We start from the raw sequence: 22839 nt of genomic DNA, 5'->3' as shown, positions 1-22839 counted from the left end.
ATCACCAACTCCCGGAGCTTGCTCAAATTCATCTCCATCAAGTCAGTGATGCCATCCAACCATTTCATCCTCTGTCATCCTCTTATGACTAGCCGTTGCCGACCTTTCTGTCTTTCTCCCTCTCTCTCCTTGCCTACAGCTCCCTCATTAGAGCTTTGGTTTGTTTCTGTGACTCTAAAAGAAAGCCTGAAGGAGGTTAGGAGTGGGGGAGGTGAGCAGAGGGCCTCCCTTACCTTGTCAGCCAGCCGCCTCAGTGGAGTAATTGTAAGAAGCAGAGAGCAAAGTCATGGGGCTGGGCCCAGGCCAGCTGCCAGGCCCAGTTCAGAGGAATAGGGACAGGGGTGTGAGAGGCACGAAGTCGCTGAGAGCAGGAGTGAGTGGCAAACCCTTATCATCTTGGCCTCGCCCTGGCTGGCCTGCTAGCTTCAGGGCTGCCCTGAGAGACCCTCCACTTGGAGTGCCGTTCTCAAGGTGGCAGTGACACCTGGTGGCCAGTGCCGGCCAAAACCTCCAGGCTACATGCCTGCAGAGCCTCCCCCTCAGGCCTGCTCTCCTCTCCCCTTCTCACTCCCGGTCCTGGGTCCTGTCGCCTGGGATCTGAGCTGGGCCTCATCACATCCTGGGTCCCTGGAGGGGGTCTGCTCCTCCAGGAGCAGGAGCAGGTCTCCTCTGGGGAGACCCCAGGAACCACAGGGGCAGAACTGCAGGTGGACGGAGCATTCGGGTCACGCCCACAGAGGAGGTGTCCTGGGCTCTTATTCGTGTGTCTAGTTGTTGTCATTTCCTATCACACGGCTCTGCTTTTTATTCCCCAATAAAATCTTCCAGAGCCAAAGGGCTGAATTGCTCATGAAGGGTTTTCAGAAACCCACCCCTGGTCTTTCTATCTGGCTGTGAGTTAGACCCCTGAGGGTCTAAGATGCTAAGATTCAGCCTTTGGAAACATGAACGCACATAATGTGTCCAGGAAGAACATGAGGCTCTTCCTCAATCTTGAGCTGATCATAGCACACCTCCAATGTCGCTTCCCATCCGAGAGTCACAGCGTAACAAGGCAGGTGCTCAGAGGAGAGAGACCCAGAGGTTGGGGCATTTGGCAGATCCGTTCTATGAGCAGAAGTTAAAAGGGCTGCCGTGGAGCAGCCGAAGTCTCAGGGAGCCTGTGACTCCATATCTTCAGCTCTCTGACAGCTGTCATGGGGTGGATCCGGTGCCAAAGGCAGGCTTATTAGAAGACATGAGTAAAATCTCTGATGCTGAGAGGGGAAATGGCTGCTTGGGGAAGCGGTACGTGGCTACCACGTCACTGCTGATGTCCAAGCCACTCCTCAGGCACATGGTGAAAGGCTGGGCTGGAGGCTAGGGCTGTTGGAACAGGCAGCTCTTAACAATCTCCTTGCAGGTCTGAGATACTGTGATTCAGGCCATGCGCTAGCCAGAGACCTGGAAAAGCAGTGATGAGTGTCCCAAATTGAAGGACTGGGGCCCGATAACCTCTGGCCTTGGGCTTCTGGCGGGGCATTATGCAAGTCCTTTTTCACTGATTCTCTGGCCCAGAGAGATACTCAGAAACGTTTCCAGCTAGGTTTTTCCAGCTGCAAAGGGCTCTGAAGTCTCTCGAGTACAAGGAGACCCGAGATTCAGAAGGGGTCCGAGATTGGAATCTAAAGGGCCAGGCAGTTAGGGAGGAGATGCAATTCAGACCCCAAACACAGGCCTCAGAGGGCTTCACTCAGCTCAGAAAAAGTAAATTTCAGGCAAAGAAAGGCCTTCCTGCTTCCCACAGTTGGACCGCTTTAGGGAATTTTTTCCCCAGTGAGTGTAAGCTGAAAATGTGAGTTTTGAGGCAGGTTCATATAAAGTCACTAGTGATCAGATCCCTTAACAGACTATTCAGGGAAACTGACTATTTTGGGGCTGTCTTAACTTGTAAGGGACATCTTTAATCACTTGTCACTGACATTCTGACCTCGGGTGACCCAGCCCTCGGGGCCCCCTTAGGTCTCATGGACCACCCCACGGGACCTTTCTGGTGTCCATAGGAAATCACTGATCATGGGAGAGCTGCAGTCCAGGACATGCCCCTGCCCTCAGAGCAGCAGCTCCCCTCACTCGAGGAGGAGGAGCAGGTCCCTGGGTGCCTTTTGTAACCTCTCAGCAGAGGGAAGGTGGGCTCTCGGGACAGCAGGAGTGATCCTAGAAAGGTCCCAAGGTGCCTGGAAACATGCTGTCCCCTTTGCTCTGGCTGAACCTACAACCTCCCGGCCACATTCCTTCCCGCTGCCTCATTCCCCCTGGGGTCCTGGACCGGGGGAGCAGGGCCTGGGGAGCCGATCAGAATAGCTCGGTGATGTGTCCAGCGAGGAGCTTGGCCTGGCCTCTTTCCTGGGGCCAGACCCTGAGACCCTTTCCCAATTTCCTGTCTCAGATATGCTGAGCAAGCACAGGCTTTCCTCCGTGGTGGGGGCAGCTGGACTCTGGCCAGCGGCCCTCAAGAGTTGAGTCACTCAGTGTCTTTCCTTCCTCAGCTCTCCAGCCTGCTGGGACCTCCGAGGGGAGCTCCTCTCTCACAGCTTGTCTGCTGAAGCCGCAGGCTGGCGCGTGAAGCGTGCCTTTGGCACAACCCCACAAATCTTCCTCCTTGGACTTGGTTTCTCTCCCAGACGAGTGATTTCCTTTCCAGTCAGCTCAGGAGCTAACATTTACTGTTTTTGAAATGACTTTACTGCATCTTCGGGGACCTTGCTGGAACACGTCAGTGATACACAGAGGGTAGCCCAGCCCCGAGTCCACACCCTACCCTGCCCACCCGGAGCTACTGTGCACTGCTTAATGCAGCTGACAGAAAACCGCCCGGCAGTGTCTTCTCCACTGATGCGTGAAATCCTACCATTAAAGCTTCACTCCTCTGGACTGATAATTTATTAGTATTCAAATAATAGTAATGATGCTCAGATCATTACTTTACCTGGCACTTTGCGGTTTACAAAGCGCAGCCTCATCGCCTTTCCGTGAGATGCTTTGAGCTGGTGTTTCTGTCTGTGTTTTACATAACAGCAGAGAGAGTGCAAACGATCTGTCCAAGGTCACATAGCTTTTGGGCAGGAGAGCTGGGTCTTCTGGCCCCGAGTTCCACAGACGCTCTGCAGTGCCCTTCACTGTGCCCTTTGGATGCGCCCCCAGAGCTCAGGGACGGTGAGAAGGGAGGGAGCTGGCCCTGGGGACCCTTGCCCTCCTCCTCCTCAGCCCCACGCGGAGCCTCCCAACCTGGAAGCGCCTCCACACTTCACCAGCTCTCTCTTGCTGTCCCCTCCCTGGCTTCCCTGGTCACCAGCACTGGTGGCCTCAACAGAGCGGACCCGAGCCCAGTCGGCCTAGATGGGGAGCAGCAGCCCGCTCTCAAACCCTGCGCCTGCAGGACACCCCTGCTCAAACCCTGTAGCCTTGGCTTCTTGCTGGGCTCGAGACTCCACAGCTGAGAAGGGCTTGGCTCACACCTCAAAAAAGCGCACAAAGGACCTAATTGGAGGCCCAGAGTCTGTAGAAGTCGCTGCCAGCCTGTGACTACAGAACCCCACCTCCACCCTCCCACCGTCCCCCAGCCCGACTCCTCGGACGAGAATTTGTCCAGGCCCTTTTGAACACTGCTGCCAGGAGTCTCACTCCTGCCCATGCCAGCCCTTGACCTTAATCAAATTCATGTCTGAGTGACTTTGAGCTTCTGCCTGGTCCTCGGGGTGTCCCCAGTTACCGTATTTACTCCTTTAGACTTGGCTCATTTGGGAAACTGAGACTCAAAAGATTAAGTAACTTGCCCAAAGTCACATGAGGGGAGAGGTCATTTCACACTTCTCACCATCCTGTCTGCCCCACGTACCCATTTTATTGCGCTGGTGTCCACCTTTAAAAGAGGCACACAGACCTGGTGATCACTGCTCTGTCATGAGGCCTATCCGTCCAAAGAGCAGTGCACCGGTGACCTCCCCTTGGGACACTGATGCGCCTCCAGCCGCAGCGTTGCCCACTGACACCCTCTGAGCTTCTTGTCTTTCCGTAAGCCCAGGCTTGTTTGGGGCTTTTCCTTGTGCTGCTGCGAGGCCATCTGTCCTCCTTCTTTGTGTGCAGCTGGGCACGAGCAGTGGACCTCGCATTCTTACCTGTTTGAGTCAACCCAGTTTCCTGAGGGAAACGCTGCTGCTCAGTCTGGCCCTGGGTTCCTGCTGTGGGCTGGCCACGGGCCAGGCTTTGGCAGTGACGCCAGAGTGGCCAGACTTCTGTGGAATTCGGCATCCCAGGCGGCTCTTGGTGACTGGAGACAGATTCCATGGTAGCCAAACCCCACAGGGAGCAGGCCCTCAGCCCCAGCAGACAGAAGGCTTGTGGGTGGGGCCAGAGAGTCTCAGCCTGGCAAGGGCCGGTCCTGGGGGACTCTCCTTCCCCGTCCCGTCACCCCTGGGAAGTCTTCGGTCCACAAGCTCCAGGGGGCGGGGGCCAGAGAAGCTCCCCAGGCGCCAGACAAGGGTGGCCCAGGCACATTCCCAGGCTCCAGCGTGAAGGACAGCTCCTGGGAGTTCTTCCTCTGCAGCCTTTAGAAGGGAACTTGTGGGCTCAGGTCACCGTTGGGGGTCTCAGTCATATAATTCTGAGGCTAAAGAGAGGAGAGGCAGGGCCAGGCTTCGTGGTGAAACCCTAACCCCTGGCAGCTCATGCTGTGAGTTTTACCATCAGAGCTTAATCTAATCTGTGGGAGTTTTTGTTTTTCCTGGAATCATACGTTCTCAGAGTTGGAAGGTGAAGCGTAGTGTTCATCTAACCTGTCTCGTATTTCATAGAGGTGTACTCCCTACTGTATCTCTGTCAGGTAATTCTCTAGCCTCTGCATGAACACACCCACCCTCCCAAGATGCCCCTTCCACTGTTTTTGCAATAGGAAGTCCTCCCTGCCGCTGACAGTCTGCCTTTCAGAGATTTTGCCCACGGGCCCTGGTTCTGCCCTTGTGCCGTGTGGACTTCCATAACCTGCTCTGAAAATAGCACTTCTCTGGGAGGAGAGCGTCTTAAGCTGCTCCGCGCAGAGTCTGAGGTGTCTCACGGGCAGCTGTCAGGGGAACAAGCTGAGGCCCTGGGGGAGGGGACCAGCAAGAGCCAGTCTAGTGGCTCTACAAACTGCATGAGTTTCTCTGTCTTTCACCTGAGTATCCATCTCAGGCTGGGAAAGATCGAAGGCAGGAGAAGAAGGGAATAACAGAGGACAAGATGGTTGGATGGCATCACCAACTCAATGGACATGAGTTTGAGCAAGCTCCGGGAGATGGTGAAGGACAGGGAAGCCTGGCGCGCTGCAGTCCAGAGGTCGCAAAGAGTCGGACACAACTGAGTGACTGAAGAACAACACTCCATCTCAGGCAGTGAGACCGTGACACCAGGGGCATGTCAGGGAGCTCAGAGGAGACTGTACCTTCACAGCTGAGTCGAGTTCCCCGAAGCCCAGGAACAGGAGCATGCCAAAGGGGGTATTCCATGGTGCGAGTGAGACCTGAGAGAAGACAGAGCTTCAGAAGGAAGGACCCATTGGTATCACTATTACCATCATCCGTAGTGTCTTATATAGGACCTGCCAGGGACAGGTACTTGTCGATATCTCAATAGATAGATGTATAGGTAGTAGATAGATAGGTGGATAATATCCCTTTATATCATGGGGACCATTTGAAGAAAGATAGGTGCAGAGGGGGAAAATAATTTGCCCAAGGTCACAAAGCTAGTAAGTGGGAGATTTAGATTTAAACCCGTCTTCCTAACCCCAAGGCCCAAATTCCACTCTGCTGCCCAGTCTTAAAGACTTACTGTCGGAGACCCAATGGAGTGTGTGTGTGTGTGTGTGTGTGTGTGTGTGTGTGTCTGTGTGTGTGTGTGTGTGTGTGTACATGTGTGTGTTGGGCGGTAGGGTTGATAGGCCACTCGGCTAAAAAAGCAGCCCTGGCGTCCTGTGTGTCCATTACCACACACCATCCTATGGTCTCCTCTTCCAGTTGGCAGCCAGGCCAGGGGCAGGAAGAGCTCACAATGGGAAAGAACTCTGGGGCCTGAAGTGTCACTAACTTGACTGGATTATGCAGTCTTGATGGAGACCATTTCTGCTTCTGTGAGATGGTTTTGAATTTCCCTTATGCACCAAGCGGGCAGGCCCAGGTAGGAGGCCTCATGTTCTAGTTCTCTAACCTGAGCATTTTCAGAGCTGTTCATCCTAGTTGGTCCCAGATATGGGGTGGTTTGACCTCTATGGTTTAACGACGTCTTTCTCTTGAAAGACTCACACCCTACTTCATTTTGGACTTCACTGTTGCCGCAGGCTGTTTATCTAATAAGCAGTCAGTAAGGACCTCTTATGTGCTCTGTCCTGTGCCTGGTGACATTGGTAGAATGACGGCAGTCTTCATTTCCAAAATAGTCCCAATCTTAACTATTTTACCTTATAAATAAATAGTTACCACATCAGGCCATATATCCCAGTTTTTCTTTGGAAAAAATGGGCACTGTAATTGTTACGAATTCATGAGAAGGTGAAGACTCACCGTCCTTGCTGTCAAGGATCTGGCGATAGAAACATCATCCCAGCCTTCAAGATGATAACAAGACAGTCTATTAAGTGCTGTTATAGGATTTCAGAGAGGAGACCACAATCAAAAGGGGCAATCAGAAGAGAGATGTCACAAATGAGGTATAATTTGACTCAGACCTTCAGGATGTGTGGGATTGGATTGGTTGAAAAGGAGAGAAGGTATTTCTGGAGGGTACTTATCATAAAAGCTAGAGTGGCCTAGACTAGAGAACAAGCAGTGCAGGGTCAGGCTGGAAGGAGCAGGCACGTTTAGAACATGAGGGACAGAGGCTCAAGGGGCCTGTCCAGCCATGCTGAAGCAAGTTTCTGGTGTCATCCTGAAGAATGCAGACGTCATCCTGTGGGCGACGGGAAGAGGAGGTTAGACTGCCTGGGCTCGCGTGCCAGCTGCCTCTGTATTACCTAACTTAGCTGGGCCTCAGCTTCCTTATCTAAAAATCGGGGATGTTGATACCTTAGAGAGCTGCTGTGAGGCTTAAGGGAAATACTGCATAAAATTGTCCATCGTGTTGCCTGGCACGTGTATAGTGTTAGCTGTAAATTATTTAGAGCAGTGAAAATGGTACTTGCTCAGTTGTGTCTGACTCTTTGCCACCCCGTGGACTGTAGCCCGCCGGGCTCCTCTGTCCAGGGAGTTCTCCAGGCGAGAATACTGGAGTGGGTAGCCATTTCTTTTTCTAGGGGATCTTCCTGACCCAGGGATAGAACCCAGGTCGTCTGCATTGCAGGAGGATTCTTTATCATCTGAGCCACAAGGGAAGCCCATTTAGAGCAGTTAAGTGATACAATTAGAGAAGGAGTTTAGGAGGGTGATAGGTATCCAGAAGATGGATTGGAAAGGAGACTAAAGAATTGAGAGACTATTCTAGTAGTCTAAACAAGAAATGATAGAGGCCTGACCAGAGTTGGTCAGGAGGAAATAGTGAATCTTGGACGCCAAGACGGAGAGCCTGGTGGGTCTTGATGGCTGACTGGAAGGGGTGGGCTCTAGCTGGCTTCGGGATTTCAGGGTCAGGGGTGAGACCCCCCTTGAAGGCCCCATGCAAGAAGGGAAAGGAAAGTGTGGGCGTTCTTGCTGTGATCTGTAAGAGGTCGGGATTGTGGACAGAATGGGCACCCTCTGGTGCAGTGGCACCAAAGACATTTCAGAGGCCCCCCTGCCTTCTCCTGCCTGAAATCCTCTTGGTAGAACAGCTGTAGGCAGTGCTCTCATTGAAAGACCGTGACGCTGGCAAGAGTGGCCCTTTTGCTCTCCCAGCAGTGGAGCTGAAAACAGGCCTGCAGCAGCAGGAAGGCAGATAGAAGGCCAGATCAGGGGCCCATGGGAATGGGGAACAGTTTTAATGTGGGAGTAGGGCTGGGGGGGGCCTGTCACAAGGGAGAGGAGCACTGAAAGAGGAAGTGGGGATGCTGAGGACTTGCAGGGCCTCTCCTGGCCTCGCCTCCGAAGCTCCCGCTGTGACATCACCGTCTGCACACTTGGCAGCCCCCCGCCTCGTGGAGCATCTCCCCTGAGCTGAATTCAGGCTCCACATGCTCCCTGCCTTCGGTGCAAAGGGTAGATGAACTGAAGTCACAGGCGTCTCTGCTCCTGTCGGGGCATAATCAGAATCACAGCTGGGAGGAGAGGAAGCCTGGGAGTGGAGCCATGGTGCTGGATAAAATGCAATTATGCTGTTAGAGAGGGAAAAACAGCTTGGCCTTGAGCACTTTTACAAACATTAAGGTCTTACTCCTTCCCTCTGGGTAAGGAGGGTCCTGGGAAACATAAGACGGCCCCCCTCCTTCAGGTCCCTCCCCGAGGGAGTTCCAGCCCAGCCCAGAGAGTGGCTCTGACCCCTGAGTCAGCCAACTCAAGGCTTAAGCCTGTCACCTGGCCCAGCCCCCGCTGGCGCTGGGGCTGATCCTTCCCCCAGAAGCCAGCCTGTGAGCCCCAGGGTAGCTGGCCCTCAGGCAGCCCCCAGAGAAGAAGCCAGATGCTCTTGGAAGTTTCTAGAAAGGGTCTAGAAGGAAGGGAAAGGAAAAGGGGGTAAGGGTCTCAGACACTGCCCGCCAGAGTGGTTCTCAGACCCAGATTGCCTTCACTTAGGTCCCAGCAATACCCCAGAGGCTGAGAACCCCCTTGAGGTGTTTGCAGAACAGCTGAAGCCCTTGGGCCAGATCCCAGTGGATCCCACTGCAGCCCCGCCACAGAGCCACAGGGTTTCTCTTGGGAATCTGCCTGGAGTTTCGTTTTTTATCTCTTTTGCATTTTTGTCTTCCAGAGTGGAACACTTAAGGATCCGGACTCGAGCAAGACCCCGCCTCAGCGGCCAGCCCCCCAAGGTTGTTTACAGTACATTCTCGACTGTAATGGCATTGCAGTAGGGCCCAAACAGGTCCAAGCTTCTTAAAGCGATGGGTAGTTAATTTTTTTCAAAGCAGAAATTTTAAGCCAAAAACAAACAAGGAAAGAAAGGAAAGCGGGGAGGGACGCAGCAGACCCTCCCACTGGTGCCGTTTCTGCGTTCTTTCAATGCTGACTGGACTCTGTTCTTCCTATGCAGTGTCAGCGCCTCTGTCTGGTTGTTCACCTGTTTGTGCTTGTAACGCTCACTTAACGTTTCTCTGTATAACTTGTGAATCCAGGGCTGTTTGTCAACAGTGTACAAAAGAATTGTGCCTCTCCCAAGTTCAGTGCGACTATCCTCTGGGTGGTTTGATAGTATTTTCTTTTTTAAGTATTACACAGTGCGGGGCGCAGTAGGACTGGGGGGTGGGGTGGGGTGGACAGGGGAGAAACAGAGACCACAAGATCAAACCTGACTCCCCTCCTTCTCCCCTGAGACTCAGATAAACCGCCCCCCTCGCCTGACCCCCTGCTTACCTCCGTGAGTGAGCTTGGGATCTGCAGTGCTTTTTGCTTCCTTTCTGCATGACTCGGGTAAATAGCTAGAAGTTTAAGAGATTTCCAAGGTCTCATTCCCATCGCTTCATCCGTTGAATCCGAAGGCGTCTCTCTTTTTCTCCATTTGCTAAACTTTGGTGCATTTGAGTTTCTGTGAATAGGCTGGCCGTGCCTGTGGAGCTCTTGTGTTTTCTAGTGATGACATAAACTATAAAGAACAAGCTTATCTCCAGGGATGTGTTCTGTATTCGACATCCCAGTGTACCTTTCGTTTTATTATTAACTAATTAGCTATGAGATTAGACAAAAAACAAATGGGGCCGCTGATGTGCAATATCAAAATGACTTTGTGAGTATTTTTTCTGTGTTCATCTCAGTCCCCCCAAATTGTTTCTGAATTGGCCATCTGTGCGCTTCTGTGGAACCGAGGCTGCTTCGTTTTCCCCAAAGCTTCACCCGTGTACAGAGGTGATTCCTTAGCGATTTGGGAACTGCTGGAAGTCTGGGAAGGACTCGATCGCGCTGCCCTTGGCCTCTCTCAAGGCATGGCAACATGGGAGCGAATTGGAACTGTCCTGTTTCCCACGAGCGGGTACACTGCCCCCTGAACTCTGAGGTGGGCGCCTGCTTTAGTTTTCAGCTGTTGCAGGAGCCCTCCTGAGTCCAGAGACTGACTGTCTCAGATTTTAGCCCGCGTGTGTCTGGGGCTGGGGCTCTGGGAGAGCCCTCCGCCGTATCGTCCTCTCTCCTCCGACACGCACCTCCTGGGCAGGGAGGAGGCAGTTCCACACAAGGCCTCGGGTCAGTGCCCCCTCTTGCCGTCTCCTGGCCAGGCCGGGACGGGGCACCAAGCGGCCTCCTCTAGGGCCGTGGGCTGAGGGGTTTCACGTTTTAGAAGTGCTTTGAGCTCTGCTTTCGCATCCCCCCCCCACTGCTGTCACGACACGTCACCTGTCTGGATGGCCAGGCCTGGGGACTCGCTGGTGACGGTGGTGTGTAACATGATTCCTGTGTCCAGGGCTTCGGGCCCTGCTTCCTGTCTTGGCTGCAGGCAGCATCTGAGCTGCAAGGAGATGCACTGAGTGTGAATGTTCTCGGCTGCGATTCCGCCCTGAGCTGACGTGGATGCCGACGGTAGTGTGTGCTGTAAATAGACACGTGTATTATATGCAGTTCTGCACGCCCAGGCGGGTTGCCTAGAGAATCAGGTCCTTAAAATACCTCCCAATCTGACGAAATGATAGAAAGGAGTAAAGAGACATTTTTCCCAGAACGGAGGAATACATTTTATTTTTTTAATTTTGTTTTTGTCCAAGCAGTGAGCTGATGATGGTGTTGCTTCTTTGCATGTGATCAGTGTGAACATCCAGGTGCTTTTCATGTGACATTCGTGAGCCACAAACACAAAGTTGCCGTTTGAATTCAGTCGGGCTGCAGGGCGGTGTTGGCCACAGTCTTGTCAGGTGGGGGAGAAGAGAGCTAGGGCTCCCTCCCGCTGTCAGACACAAGCTGACCGCACACCCTGACTGTCCTGTGCCCTCGGGCAGCATGCCAAGGACAGCTCTGCGGCCTGAGGCATCTGTATCACAGTGAAAGAGTGCCGCTCAGGTGTTTTGTACCCATTTCTTTTCTTGATGTTGTCCCCCTTTTTTTGTACCAATCCAGCTGGGAGAACCTCATTTAACGCTGGAAGTGTGATTGAAGTACCTCTTTTTTGTGACTCTTGTACAGCTTAATGTGCAATAAAGGAAAAGTTTTATCTGTCTTCAGTGTTAAGTTGTAGTTTCTGGCTGTTCAAGCATCTTTGTACAGGCGGGAAAGCTCTCAGGTGTCTGGTCCAAGAGACTGAGCTCTCAACCTGTGGTACTTGACCAAAAAATGCTGATACGAACGATGCCAAGCTTTGGAAAAGGCGTAAACAGGTTCACATGAAATGATCTGCTAATCTGTCATCTTTACTAGTTATCCGATTTGAACCTAGAGCTTCTTCAACGTGCAAAATTCCATTTATTTATTTACTTGTTTATCTATGTGTAACTAACCCTGGTATGAATTGGTCATTGATGATAAAGTAGAATCTGTACCATGTAGAGGGGAAACCGGCTTACAATCATGGATGTACAGTGGTATAGATGTATGGTTCTGCCTCTCCTGAGGCCGCAGGTGTCCCTGTGTTTCTAGAAAACTAAGTTACAAGTCTTAGCTGTCCATTGAGTTTCTGTAAGCTCACTCCTTCCAGCGGGCACATGAACAGGTACTCTGGGACTGAGACTAAGAAATGAGATCTCCAGGTTGCCAGACTGTTTTCTGTCTCATTCTGGGAGAAAGGGGATCTTGGTCCTTTTCTGGGTGGGTGGGTGGGAGGCACTTCTTTGCCAAATGGTGCCCACAACATCTCCAGGAGAGAATGGGACTTGATTTTTGGAGAATTTCACCACACACACCTGGCAGGGACAGGAACCCCTAAGGATGGTACTAAGAGGCAGAAGAATTGCCTAGACATGGAAGGTCCTAGTCATGGGTGTGAGTTAACGCTAAAAGAAAGCCCTGTTTGGGGGTGTAGCAACCGGGCACCCAGGCATGGAGTGGGTTAGGACTAAGGTCAACTCTAAAAAAACACAGTGTAAGTCAGTGATGGTTGTAAAGCACAGAACACTTTCTGAAGAACGTTCTTGTCCATTGTCATCTTTGATACACTACCCTCTTGAAAGATAAGTAAGACTGGGTCTTAATTGTTCACAGTTTTCTGGTTGGAAACACTGAAGTCCAGAGAAGTCAGCTGACTTGCTGAGGGACTCGCTGATAGACTGTGTCCGGGGTTTTCTGACCCCAGGCCAGGACTCTTTCCACCACTCCTTCCACGCTGTGTGTGCCCTGTGGAACTTGAGCCCTCCTGGTACCCCATGGGCCAGGTTGGCCCGCGCCTGAGGAAGCTCTGGGGGAGAGGGGTGGTCCCTGTGTGTGGTCTGGGGGCGTTCTGTAGCAGAGCTCACCCCCGAAGGGGCCGCTCACCCCCTGCTTTCTGCCCGGTGCTCCCACTTCCGCTGTGCCCGCGTTGTCGTGAGTCTGAGGAGGCGCATGTAGAGCCGTGTCCTTGGGGTAACCAGGGACTTGCTTCTTGTGACAGAGTTTATCCTCTGGTAATGAAATAACCGCACCCTTCGAGATGTAAATTCTAATAAGGAAACCCTTTGATATGGTTAAATTACGAAGTTTTTCTTGTACTGAACCTAGGGGGCCCTGGGCAACCCCAAGGAATGCAACCCCCAGGCAAGGTGCTGCCTCCACGCCGGCTCCCCCCGGGACCATCAGTGCCACCTTCCTCTTCCTCCTCCTCCTCCTCTTCCTCCTCCTCCTCGGCTCCTCCGCCGCCGGGCGGCCCCACCACCCACGGAGATGCACCCTCCAGCAGCAGCTCCCTGGCAGAGGCCCAGCCACCCCCGGCCGCTCCACCGCAGAAGCCCCAGCCTCACCCACAGCTCAAGTAAGAGACAGCTCAGCCGCTCCCCGCCTCCCCTCTTCCTGGGGCTCCAGAGCTGCTAGGAAGCACCTTCAGTCAGACCTCCTCCAACAGACACTTTTGTGGGGGTTTTTGGGGGTTTGGGTTTCGGTGGGGTTTTTTTTTGTTTTGTTTTTTTGTTTTGTTTTGTTTTTTTTGGGGGGGCATGGTTGGGTTGGCTGGGGAGGGTAAGAAAGAGGGAAGTGAAAGTCTAAGGTCTAGCTAGAAACCCAAACCCTCCCCTTTCTTCCTGGGGAGTGACAGACAATTAAGTCAGTTACTACCCCCTCTCCCATTCTTGTACTAACTTAGGGTTTGCGTTTTGGGTTTGTTTTTTTTTTAATCCTCTTTCCCACTCTTTTTTTCCATTCCTTTTCTCTCTGTGTGTATGTGTCTCTCTCTTCTTAAAAAAAAAGTTCTCTTTTCTGCCTCTGACTCACAGTTCAGGGTATGTCAATCAGCAAGGCTGCCCAGAAGGAAAAGGGGGAAGTAGTTAGATCCATCTCAACTTTTTACCTTCAGCTTGGTCAGAAGGAGGTTGGTTTCTGGTGTGGTCATCAAAGGAGAGGCCTAGATACAGACCCTGAGGGACTCCATCCTCTTGGGTTCCCTCATTCCCAACAGTGACCCCAGAGACTCCCACCACACTGTCCGGCCTCAGAAGACAGAACTGGGGGCCCCTGGGAAACAGTGCAGCTGCATATGGGAAGGGGAGCACCAGAGGACTCATGCCCACCTCCCCTAGACCCAGGATGTGTCTCTCCAACAGCCCAGACGCAGATCTCTGTCATTACTGTCAGCTCAGACCCCACCGCCCCGGGGAGTGGAGGCGGTCCGTGAGTGCATCTCAGTAAAGAGATGAGACTCTCGGGGACGGAGGATAGGGGCTGCAGAGCCTGGGGCTCCGATGAGCTACTCAGAGACAGTCTAGTCAGCACAGAGATGGGAAAACCCTGCTCAGAGCTCTGAGTTTCTTTGTTGAAGCCCTTCTGCTCATCAGTGACATAGCTGGGTGAGGGCTCTGGTGGTCGCTGACCGCTCCCTCTGAGTCTTTCAGTCCTGTACAATGGGCGGGCCATCCCCCAGTCCAGCTCCCCAGCCCTGGACACGGGCACTTTCCATGTCTCGCCTGCCTCACAGCCTCCCTTCAACCTAGTCGTGTTCTGTTTGCGGGCCTTTTAATCTCTCCCTCCTCCTCTTGAGCTGACTCCGGCCCCAGTCTGAGGGCAGATCTCTGGGTTTGTCACTGCCCCTGGGCTGAGCCAGACAAGTGGGAGGCTGGTCCCAGTGCCCTCGGCCCGTGCGTGCAGAGGAGTCCCTGCTGCCAGCGGCTGGCATGTTGGGGCTCATCCCCGCCCAGTGAAAGGCAGGGCGCCCATCCAGTCACCACGGGAGAAGAGAGGGACTCACGCTTGTGTAGAAGGGGGTTTCTGGGGCAGCGCCCGAGTTAGGGGGAGGGCTGGGAGCACTGAGACGCCAGGAGAGGAGTTCTGGAGGCAGAGGTGAGCAGGCAAGAGACAAGCTGAAGTCAGGAAGGAGAGCAGATGGCCACAGGGACACCAGACCACGTGTCCCCTCCTAAGTGCTGAGCCTGGCCTTCCCTCTACCTTGTGGCCTTCACAGCCTTTCTCTCTGAATCACTAGTGTCTCGGGGGAAAATTGGTCCCTAAAATGTGTGCAATTTGGGCTTTTTTTTTTCCTGAGAAAACTATCCAGTAACCTTGTGTGGGCCTGATATCTAGTTCTGTGGCCCCTGGACGCCCCGAACCTCACAGCTCTCCCCCGAGGAAGCCTGTGAGGGCCATTATGTCCACTGGAAGGGCGGTCCATGGAGCCGATAGAGCTTGTGCCAAGTCCAGAGGTCCTTTAGGAATCAGAGAAAGAAAAGCAAAGTAGAAAGAGCTGAAAAGGCCTAGAGATAAATATTACCAGACATCAGTAGAACACAAGAAAGCAGGAGAGGCACGTGGCTTCCCAAGGTCAAGAGTGGGTGAGGGCTGGAACAAAGACTCTGACCCAGGTCTTCCGACACCGGCTCCACTCGCTCCCGGTGGCCGTGGGAGAGGGAGCACACGAGTCCCCTGGGCCCCGTTCCTGCATTTCATCCAAGAGAGGGCGAGGGCGTGAGGTTCCTGGATTGGTCCCCACCCAGTTGGTGCTTTAGCGTTAAGGAAAAGAAAGGGCCTCGAGCCCCCTCTTCTCTCTGCCTCCCCCGCAGCCCCGTCCTTGCCTGCTCCAGCAGCGCTGCAGGGGAAGAGAAGGTGGGGACCGCCCAGCGCTGGGAGCCCTCCCCACGCTGGCTCTCTCCTCTGACACCCGGTCTCCCTGGGGCGGGAGCGCGCGCTCCGGGTGTCATGTCCCCGTGTCACTGTCCCTCCCTTCCTCGCCTGGAACAGCACCATCTCACATTCTCTCTGGTTTTTATCTTCTTCAAGCAAGTCGCAGTCCCTGACCAATGCCTTCAGCTTCTCTGAGTCCTCCTTCTTCCGCTCTTCAGCCAGTGAGGATGAAGCCAAAGCAGAGACCATCCGGAGCTTGAGGAAGTCCTTTGCCAGCCTCTTTTCAGATTAGCTCTGCAGACACACAGGGGGCCCCCGGCCCAACCGGGAGAGGCGTCCAAGACACTCGCCAGCAGCCGTCGGCCACGCGGGGTGGTGATGTCCCGTGACCTTGACGTGCGTGGCCCCCTCCTCCGCTCCGTTGTGCTCAGTGACGTAGTACAGCTCAGCAAAGGAACCAGGTGAAGGTCTCAGGGCAAGGTGCCTAACCAGCAACGGGCACCTGGCGTCAGAGAGGGTCGAGCCCCCTTTCCCGTAGTCGTGAGAGTTTCCTCTGAGGTCCCCGTTTGCTGTGACTTTAGTGGCCTTACTGTGATAGCGCCGTCATGTCTTACTCTCCCATGTGAAACCAGGGTGCCCCCCACCGAGCTCAGATGCAGTGCTAAGCATGCCCCTCTCCCACTGTAAGTCAGTGCTGCCCATTTGGGGAGGAGAATAGTCTTACCCTCCCCCAAATGTTCTAGGCTGTACATGTTAGGGACTCACCCACACCTGGATCCCTTGTCACACCTATTTAGCTGTTGGAAACATCCCTGCCCAACACACGTGGTTCTTCGACTTCTGTGGTGGTGAAGCACCTGTGGTCTGCTGACTCCAGTGATCAAGGACCTGCGGTCCCCCCGCACCCCCGCCATTGCCGCCCCCTCCGGCAGGGTCCTCCTGAGCGGACCGTGGTGGTCTTGAGCTCCTCTGAAGCCGTGCTGTAGAGAATGCATGCCAGTACGCCAAGTTTTGTGTTCCTCTCCAAATAAATGTAAGACTTGCGGTGTAATAAAAGCAGCAGCATTCACCAGCATTTGATTCAGCCCTGAGGTCTTCCCTAGGCTGCCCTGTTGACTGAGACAGCATTGGTGAGGCCCTCGCGAGAGTGTGCATGAGTGGAGGGCAGAGAAAGGGTGAAGCTGTCAGTGTGTATGTGACTGTCTCTGCACGTGGCTGAGGACATGACTCCCTCAGACACTCCCTAGGCCGCACTTCCTGACATTGGCTGGGGCGAACCTCGTCCTCCAGGGCGGCTGGACCTCCTTCAGCAACTCGGCCGTCCCACCAGTTGTACGGAATGTAGACCCTTTCTGTCAACAATAAGCATGGCCCCCTTGCTTCTGTAGCAGCCAGTCCGAGCCACTTGTCAGGTCCATCCGTTTCCTCAGCTCCAGCCCACACGGAGGTGCCGATGAGGCAGGACAGACCCGCTCTGGTGAATGGGGTCCCCCAGCCCCCAGCATCCTGAAGAAGTCTGCGCTGGAGGGATTTCGGTCTGGCTTCCTCATGACTCTTGGGTGCTCAGGAGTGTGCTCCCCCGACCACAAGTGCTGTGAGGATGCACACTGCGTCTACTCTGATCCCAACATCTTACCTAAATAATGTCCTGTACACAATGCTCACCCCACCAACCGCTCAACCAGATAACACCTGTCCTGACGCTGCAGCCTTGCTAACTTCTCAGCACCTTCTCTAAACAGTAGGTGCTGAGAGGTCCAAGGATGGAGTCGTCTGGTGCCTGGGTCTCCCTCCGAACTAAGCCCAGGCTCCCAGGGTTCAAGGATCTAGAACTGTGCCTCTTCTTTCTTTTCTTAAAATCTGTTTGTTTACTGGGGCTTCCCTGGCGACTCAGACAGTAAAGAATCTGCCTGCAATGCACGAGACCTGGGTTTGATCCCTGTGTGGGGAAGATCCCCTGGAGATGGGAATGGCTACTTACTCCAGTGTTCTTGCCTGGGAAATCCCATGGGGACAGAGGAGCCTGGTGGGCTATAGTCCATGGGGTCACAGCTGATCATCTAACACGCACATTTGTGTATTTAATTAAAAAAAATTTTTTTGGGGGGGCCGTGCCACACTACATGTGGGACCTTAGTTCCTTGACCAGGGATTGAACCTGCACGCCCTGCAGAGGAAGTTCAGAATCTTCACCCACCGCAGTACACATAACCCCGGGCGCAGACAGCCAACAAAACAAACCAAAGGAGGGTGGGAGGGCAAGACCTGAGCTCAAGGGAATTGATCTTGATGGTTGCTTCCATTTCCAACCAAGAGTCTCCTACTTGCTGTCACTTCTATCCCCATCCCCTGTTCCAAATGTGTTTTAATACAATGAATTCGTTTCATTAAAAAGTGTTTATTGAGCATTTCTTTTGAGCCTAGACACTGTGATGGATTCAAGGAAATATTTACTAATATATCCACAGTGGCTGCTAAGTTCTGGGCACAATCCTAAGCACTCAACATATATCAATTCATTTTGTTCCTTGCAATGTGATAGATGCTATTATTGTTTTACAGATGAGGAAATAGAAGCAAATCAAGAGTCAATAACTTGCCCAAGGTCACCCAGCTGGTCTGTGGTAGAGCTGGGCTTTGTACCCAAGGAGCAGAGCCCCATGGCCTTGCTTACTTTGTGACATTATTTTTATTTAATCTAGCAGAAGCCGCAAGGTACAGTTTTATTGAACTGTACATAATGTGATAACAAAATTAGAAATGTACACAAAAATTCTTCACATCCATACCTGCCTCCTTCCTTTGCCTTCTGTCTGTCCCTTGTCCCCAGGGAAAGGAGGGGTGGGAGAAGGTTAGGGTGCTTGTTACCAGTGTTGACCCCTTGTCCTAGAACGATGAGTAACATACACAATGCATCTTATTCTGATCAAATATAACTCTGGTTCTTAAAAAATTACTCATTCTTCCACATGTGATGTCAGAGCAAAAGCCACAAGTGGCTTATTTAGAAAATGAGTCAGCCTGGAACTGCTGGGGTGTCAGAAGGGGGAGGCATTTACCAGAGGTCACACAGCTTCCTAGTCCAAAGGACACATGGATCCTATCCAGCCCTTGGTAACGGGGTGGGGCCAAAGGTGGGGGAGTTCCATTCAGAAACAGCGATCTTGATGTATAAAAAGATAAACCCAGAGAATGGGAAATTTGCTACTCTCAGCAATCAGTAAATATTTAATGAATACCATGATAAAAAATTATCTACAGCTTGCATCTCCAAAGGTTGGAGACAGTCCTCCGTAGATGTTGAAACCTTTGGTTTGTCAGCCAGCTCTGACCACTGTGCCAACTTCGCCGCAGCTGATGGGGATTCCCTACCCACATCCTCACCCCAGATGAACAGCGATAGATGCTTCATCCCTCCCCTCATGGAATCTCCACCTCCTTGGGTCAAGACAAATTCGGTTCTGTTCACCATTTATTTGTTCACAACCCTTTATTGTGTCCTTACTAAGCTCAATGGATTCTTTGAGTTAAGCAAGGCTTCTGCCCTCACAAAAGTTACAGCCCAGGAGGGGAGGTAGCATATAAACAAATATAAAGTGGAAAACAGTAAGTGCCATGAGGCTAAGGCAGTCAGAATGTTAGTTTGGAAGACTGTTAAGCTTGAGAGCATTGGTGAGGATGTGAGAAACAAGCATATTGCAAGCAGGAACGTATGCTGGCACCAGCACTTTGAGGAACCATTTGGCAATACCTAATCCATAAACCCCCTGGCTCAGCAATTCCATTTCTGGACATTCATTCTAGAGAATCTCTTGCTCATGTAGTCAAAGGAGGCAAGCTAAAGAATATTAGTGTCAGCACTGTTAGTGAAAAAATGGAAACAACCGTCTGCCTGCTGTGAAGGAATTAAAACATAAATTGGTTTATTCTTACATTGGAGAACTATATAGGAGATAGGCAAAAAGGTTTGAGGAATTCAGATAAAATATGGAAGGGAAGTGGAAAAGATGAGCCAAGGGAGTGTAACATGGACAACCGCCATACATGTGGTTGGAGGGGCGCTTCCTCCTAGCCAGGCGGTCAGAGGAGGTGGCACTCAGGGGGAGCCGTGAGCAACCCACAGGGCTGGGAGGCCTGCTGGGAACAGGGGGAGCGCACAGAATTCAGGCACTGAGTGTTTCAGCGGGAAGTTCCACCTAGTTCTATCCTCTTCATTTTACAGAGGAGAAAACACAAGACAACTTACGGAGCTTGCCGAGGTCAGGAAGGAAGTTAGTAATAGAAGCAAATGAGGCTGAGTCCCAGATGTCCGATGGGCCGGCCGCTCGGGACACACACTGTCCTTGGTGAGATAAGTGAGTCTCTTTCACTTCCAGGGGCTTCTAGCAAGGGTGGAGCTCCCGGGAGCATTTCCCAGGGGCTGGGAAGAAATCGAAGAGTCAGTGTTGGGCAGTTGAAGGAGTTCTCAATTTATATCTGAGTTTAAATCCTTGCTTGGCTAGTTGTTAGCTAATTGACTTTTGTCAGCTTTTCCGTGCCTTGGTTTCCTGATCTATGAGAATAATTCTATCTTTCTGAGGCGGTTAAGAGTTAAATGAGGGAGTTCACCTAAAGTCTGTTTCTATCACTGGTCAGCATGTGAGAGAATCATAAGATATCCACTCCGTCTCACCCAGAGAAGAGCAGCAGAAGCTCCAACCTCCCCCCGCCTCGGCCAGGACTCCCTTGAGAACAGCTACACAAACGCCAGCCGTGCCTTTCTTCCTCTCCTGTAACCAGTTGGACCCCAAGAGCACTGTCAGCCCATCTGATGCTTTTTCCTAGCGCTGTGGCTCTTCCAGGTTGAGTTGGTGAAATTGAGTTGAGGGTAGACACCTGGGGAGGCAAAAGCTGCCGCCGAAACATCCCACTAGTAACGAACACAAACACACACACAGGCCAGAAACCACTGCAGCTACAGAAATGACTGCATAGACCCCCTATGACTCTAATGGACTAATTTTTTGTTTGTTTGGTTGGTTTTTTTTTGGACTAATTTTTAAACACTCATACCATATGATCCTCCCTACAGTGGTGTGGTTTCCCTCAACCAGCTCCTTTGGGGAGGCTGAACATTTGTTCCAACAAACCTGCTGCTTTTGCTCAGAAAATAATTGCCCTCAGATCTGTAACCCTCAGAGAGCCTCCCTGACTCAATGGACACGAGTCTAAGCAAACTCCAGGAGACAGTGAAGGACGGGGGAGCCTGGCGTGCTGCAGTCCACAGTGTCTCAAAAAGTCGGACACGATTTAGCTAGCAACCGAACGGCAACGACTGTAGCCCTCAGACTGGAACTTCTGTAACTCTTGGAAGATCCAGAGTTCTGTGCCTCAGAACCTAGAAATTCCCACGCCAACTGTTCTGTGCGTTGTGCACTTTGGCAGGTCCTCAACACACCCCAAAAATGATCAAGAATCACTGTTTAGAGACTGAATTTTGACTTTAAAAAAACACTTAAAATTCTTTTGTACTCAGCTCTCATGATTAAGCTAGATAACATGTAAGGTTCAAAACACAAGGTGACTATAAATTAATGAGATCATTTTTGCATGTGTGTGTGGCTTGTAAACTGGCTTCAAAGGAAATGAATCCCAGAGAAGGAGTCTCGTAGGTTTTGAATAGTTTCTCTTTGAAATAAATGTCAAGCCCCATCAAGATTATAAGATCAATAAGATTCTGAAAGAGAGAAGATACAGTTCAACAGGCAAATTCCGTTGTCTGTTTAAAACAGCCTTCTTACTGTCTTAATTCTCAGGTCACAGACTACATTCAGAATAATGTTTTCCTCCTCAAATAATTGTGATCATTCTCCCTTATATCTGTGGAGTATTTTGCAGTTCATGTAGCACTTTGGACTTTAAAGGCACTTTACAGTTTGTAAAGCACCGATTCATCTCTCAACTTGTTAGATTTTTCACAGCAGCCCCCTGAGCCTGTTCCTCATTAGAAGTGACTCCGAGTGTCTGAGCTTTGGGCTCAGGCTCCAATAGTGCTCTTCCTCCTACCTGTCTCCTTGGACTTCAAAGCCTGTTGTTTGTAAACGTGGGGAAATCATGCAATTCTTCCTTCTCTCGGGTGGACCCTGCTCTTCTTCAGCACCCTCTCCCTGTCTGAGAACTTGCTTTCCATGTAGTCTCATACACACACACACACACACACACACACATGCATGCACATTTGTGCTTGTCCACTGGTCTATATTTTCAGAGTCTTTTCTTCTCCTGTTTCATGGTCTGTACTCCCCAATGTGTCACTTTATCGGGGAAATAACTGGAGTGAGAGGGGAGGAGGGAACACCAGACAACTGTTGATGGGACCGCTGCCCCACATGTAAATGAATGTCCCCCCAGGGAGCACCACCTCTCTGGGAATTTTCGTCCACCTCCATATCCGCACACATCTCTTTTGATAAGAATTCCCACCCTCCAGCTGACTCCTCGGGGCAGCTCCCAGCAGAAAGCCACAGCCATCCCAGTGAATCAGGGACAATCATCAGTGATAGCCTAACCAACCCTAACTACTCTAGATCCAGTTCTGGGGAAAGGGAGATTAGCTCTATCAGATTACTGATGGGAAAGTTGGCTTTGGACCTCTTGAATCCACTCTGGAGCTCATCACTAGTGACAGAGAATTGCAAGACTGGACCCAAAGGAGCCCCGTGGGCAGTTCACACAAGCCTCACCTGTCAACATGCTGAAGACCCTCAAACTCTCCCCGAGGCCTAAGCGGCTTGGTGAGTGGACTGGAATGACAATAAATAAAAAAATGTGTCTTTATTTGTCCTCGGAGCCTCACTAGGCTAATACAATACAATGCTTGGGATCTAATGATACTTTTAATTTGAATATTTAATACCAAAACAGTGATTTTTCTCAATATATTTCAATATTAGTCGGGAAAAGTCAGTAGACTATTTCTGCTTAAAGACTATTCCTTTATTCTGTCCCCACAGCTATTTTATTCACACCTTATTGTGACAGCTCCCTAATTGGGTTTCCTAGCTTCCATCTCTTGCCTATTTATGCCAATTTTCTTTTTAAAAATCTCTGATCACCAAAAAATCTTTCAGTGGATCTCCAGGCTTAAGGAGGAGAGCCTAAATTCCTTACTTTGGGATGTAAGGGCCCCTAGAGCCTAGCCTCACTTTTTCCAGGGAGGCAGTATGTGTAGTGGTTAGGGGTTTGGACTTTGGGGTCAGACAATCCTGGTTCCGCTGCTTATTAGCTGTGTGACCTTGGGCAAATGACTATATACTTCTCTAAACCTTAGTTTCCTTACTAGCAACTATTTTAGTTATAACACCTCATGTTTGTTGAGAGATAAATACATGGAAAGTGCTCTGTGCAGGTACCTCAAATACTGATATATAAGGAAGATCCTAATCATATTATTTATCACCATCATTACTTTTCAAGCTTACCGTTCCCTGTTTAGTTGTAGCTGATGTGAAATTCACTGTTCTTGTTTTCTTTCTCCACACATATGCTCACTTTATCATTTTCAGCTGTCCTC

At 51.5% G+C, this 22839-nt stretch overlaps 1 protein-coding gene across 2 annotated transcripts in view; it reads left to right on the top strand.

Annotated features, from left to right (window-relative positions):
• Nucleotides 1–16443, top strand: part of SYN2 (synapsin II) — a 150375-nt gene extending 133932 nt beyond the window's left edge. The window contains exons 11-14 of one of the 2 annotated variants that reach the window (XR_009690403.1): nucleotides 8887–8947; nucleotides 12744–12993; nucleotides 15444–15748; nucleotides 16085–16443. Coding sequence is in view for 1 of the 2 variants with exons in the window: in XM_061128915.1 (XP_060984898.1) it covers nucleotides 8887–8947; nucleotides 12744–12993; nucleotides 15444–15579 (447 nt within the window). In the remaining variant the exon portion in view is untranslated. Of the gene's footprint in view, nucleotides 1–8886; nucleotides 8948–12743; nucleotides 12994–15443 lie in introns of both variants that reach the window. The other variant, XM_061128915.1, reaches the window with a different exon arrangement.
• The last annotated feature ends 6396 nt before the right edge of the window (nucleotides 16444–22839 follow it).

Source organism: Dama dama, chromosome 24, assembly GCF_033118175.1.
Source record: "Dama dama isolate Ldn47 chromosome 24, ASM3311817v1, whole genome shotgun sequence".
NCBI classification, from domain to species: domain Eukaryota; kingdom Metazoa; phylum Chordata; class Mammalia; order Artiodactyla; family Cervidae; genus Dama; species Dama dama.
This window is presented reverse-complemented; position numbering and strand designations above follow the sequence as displayed.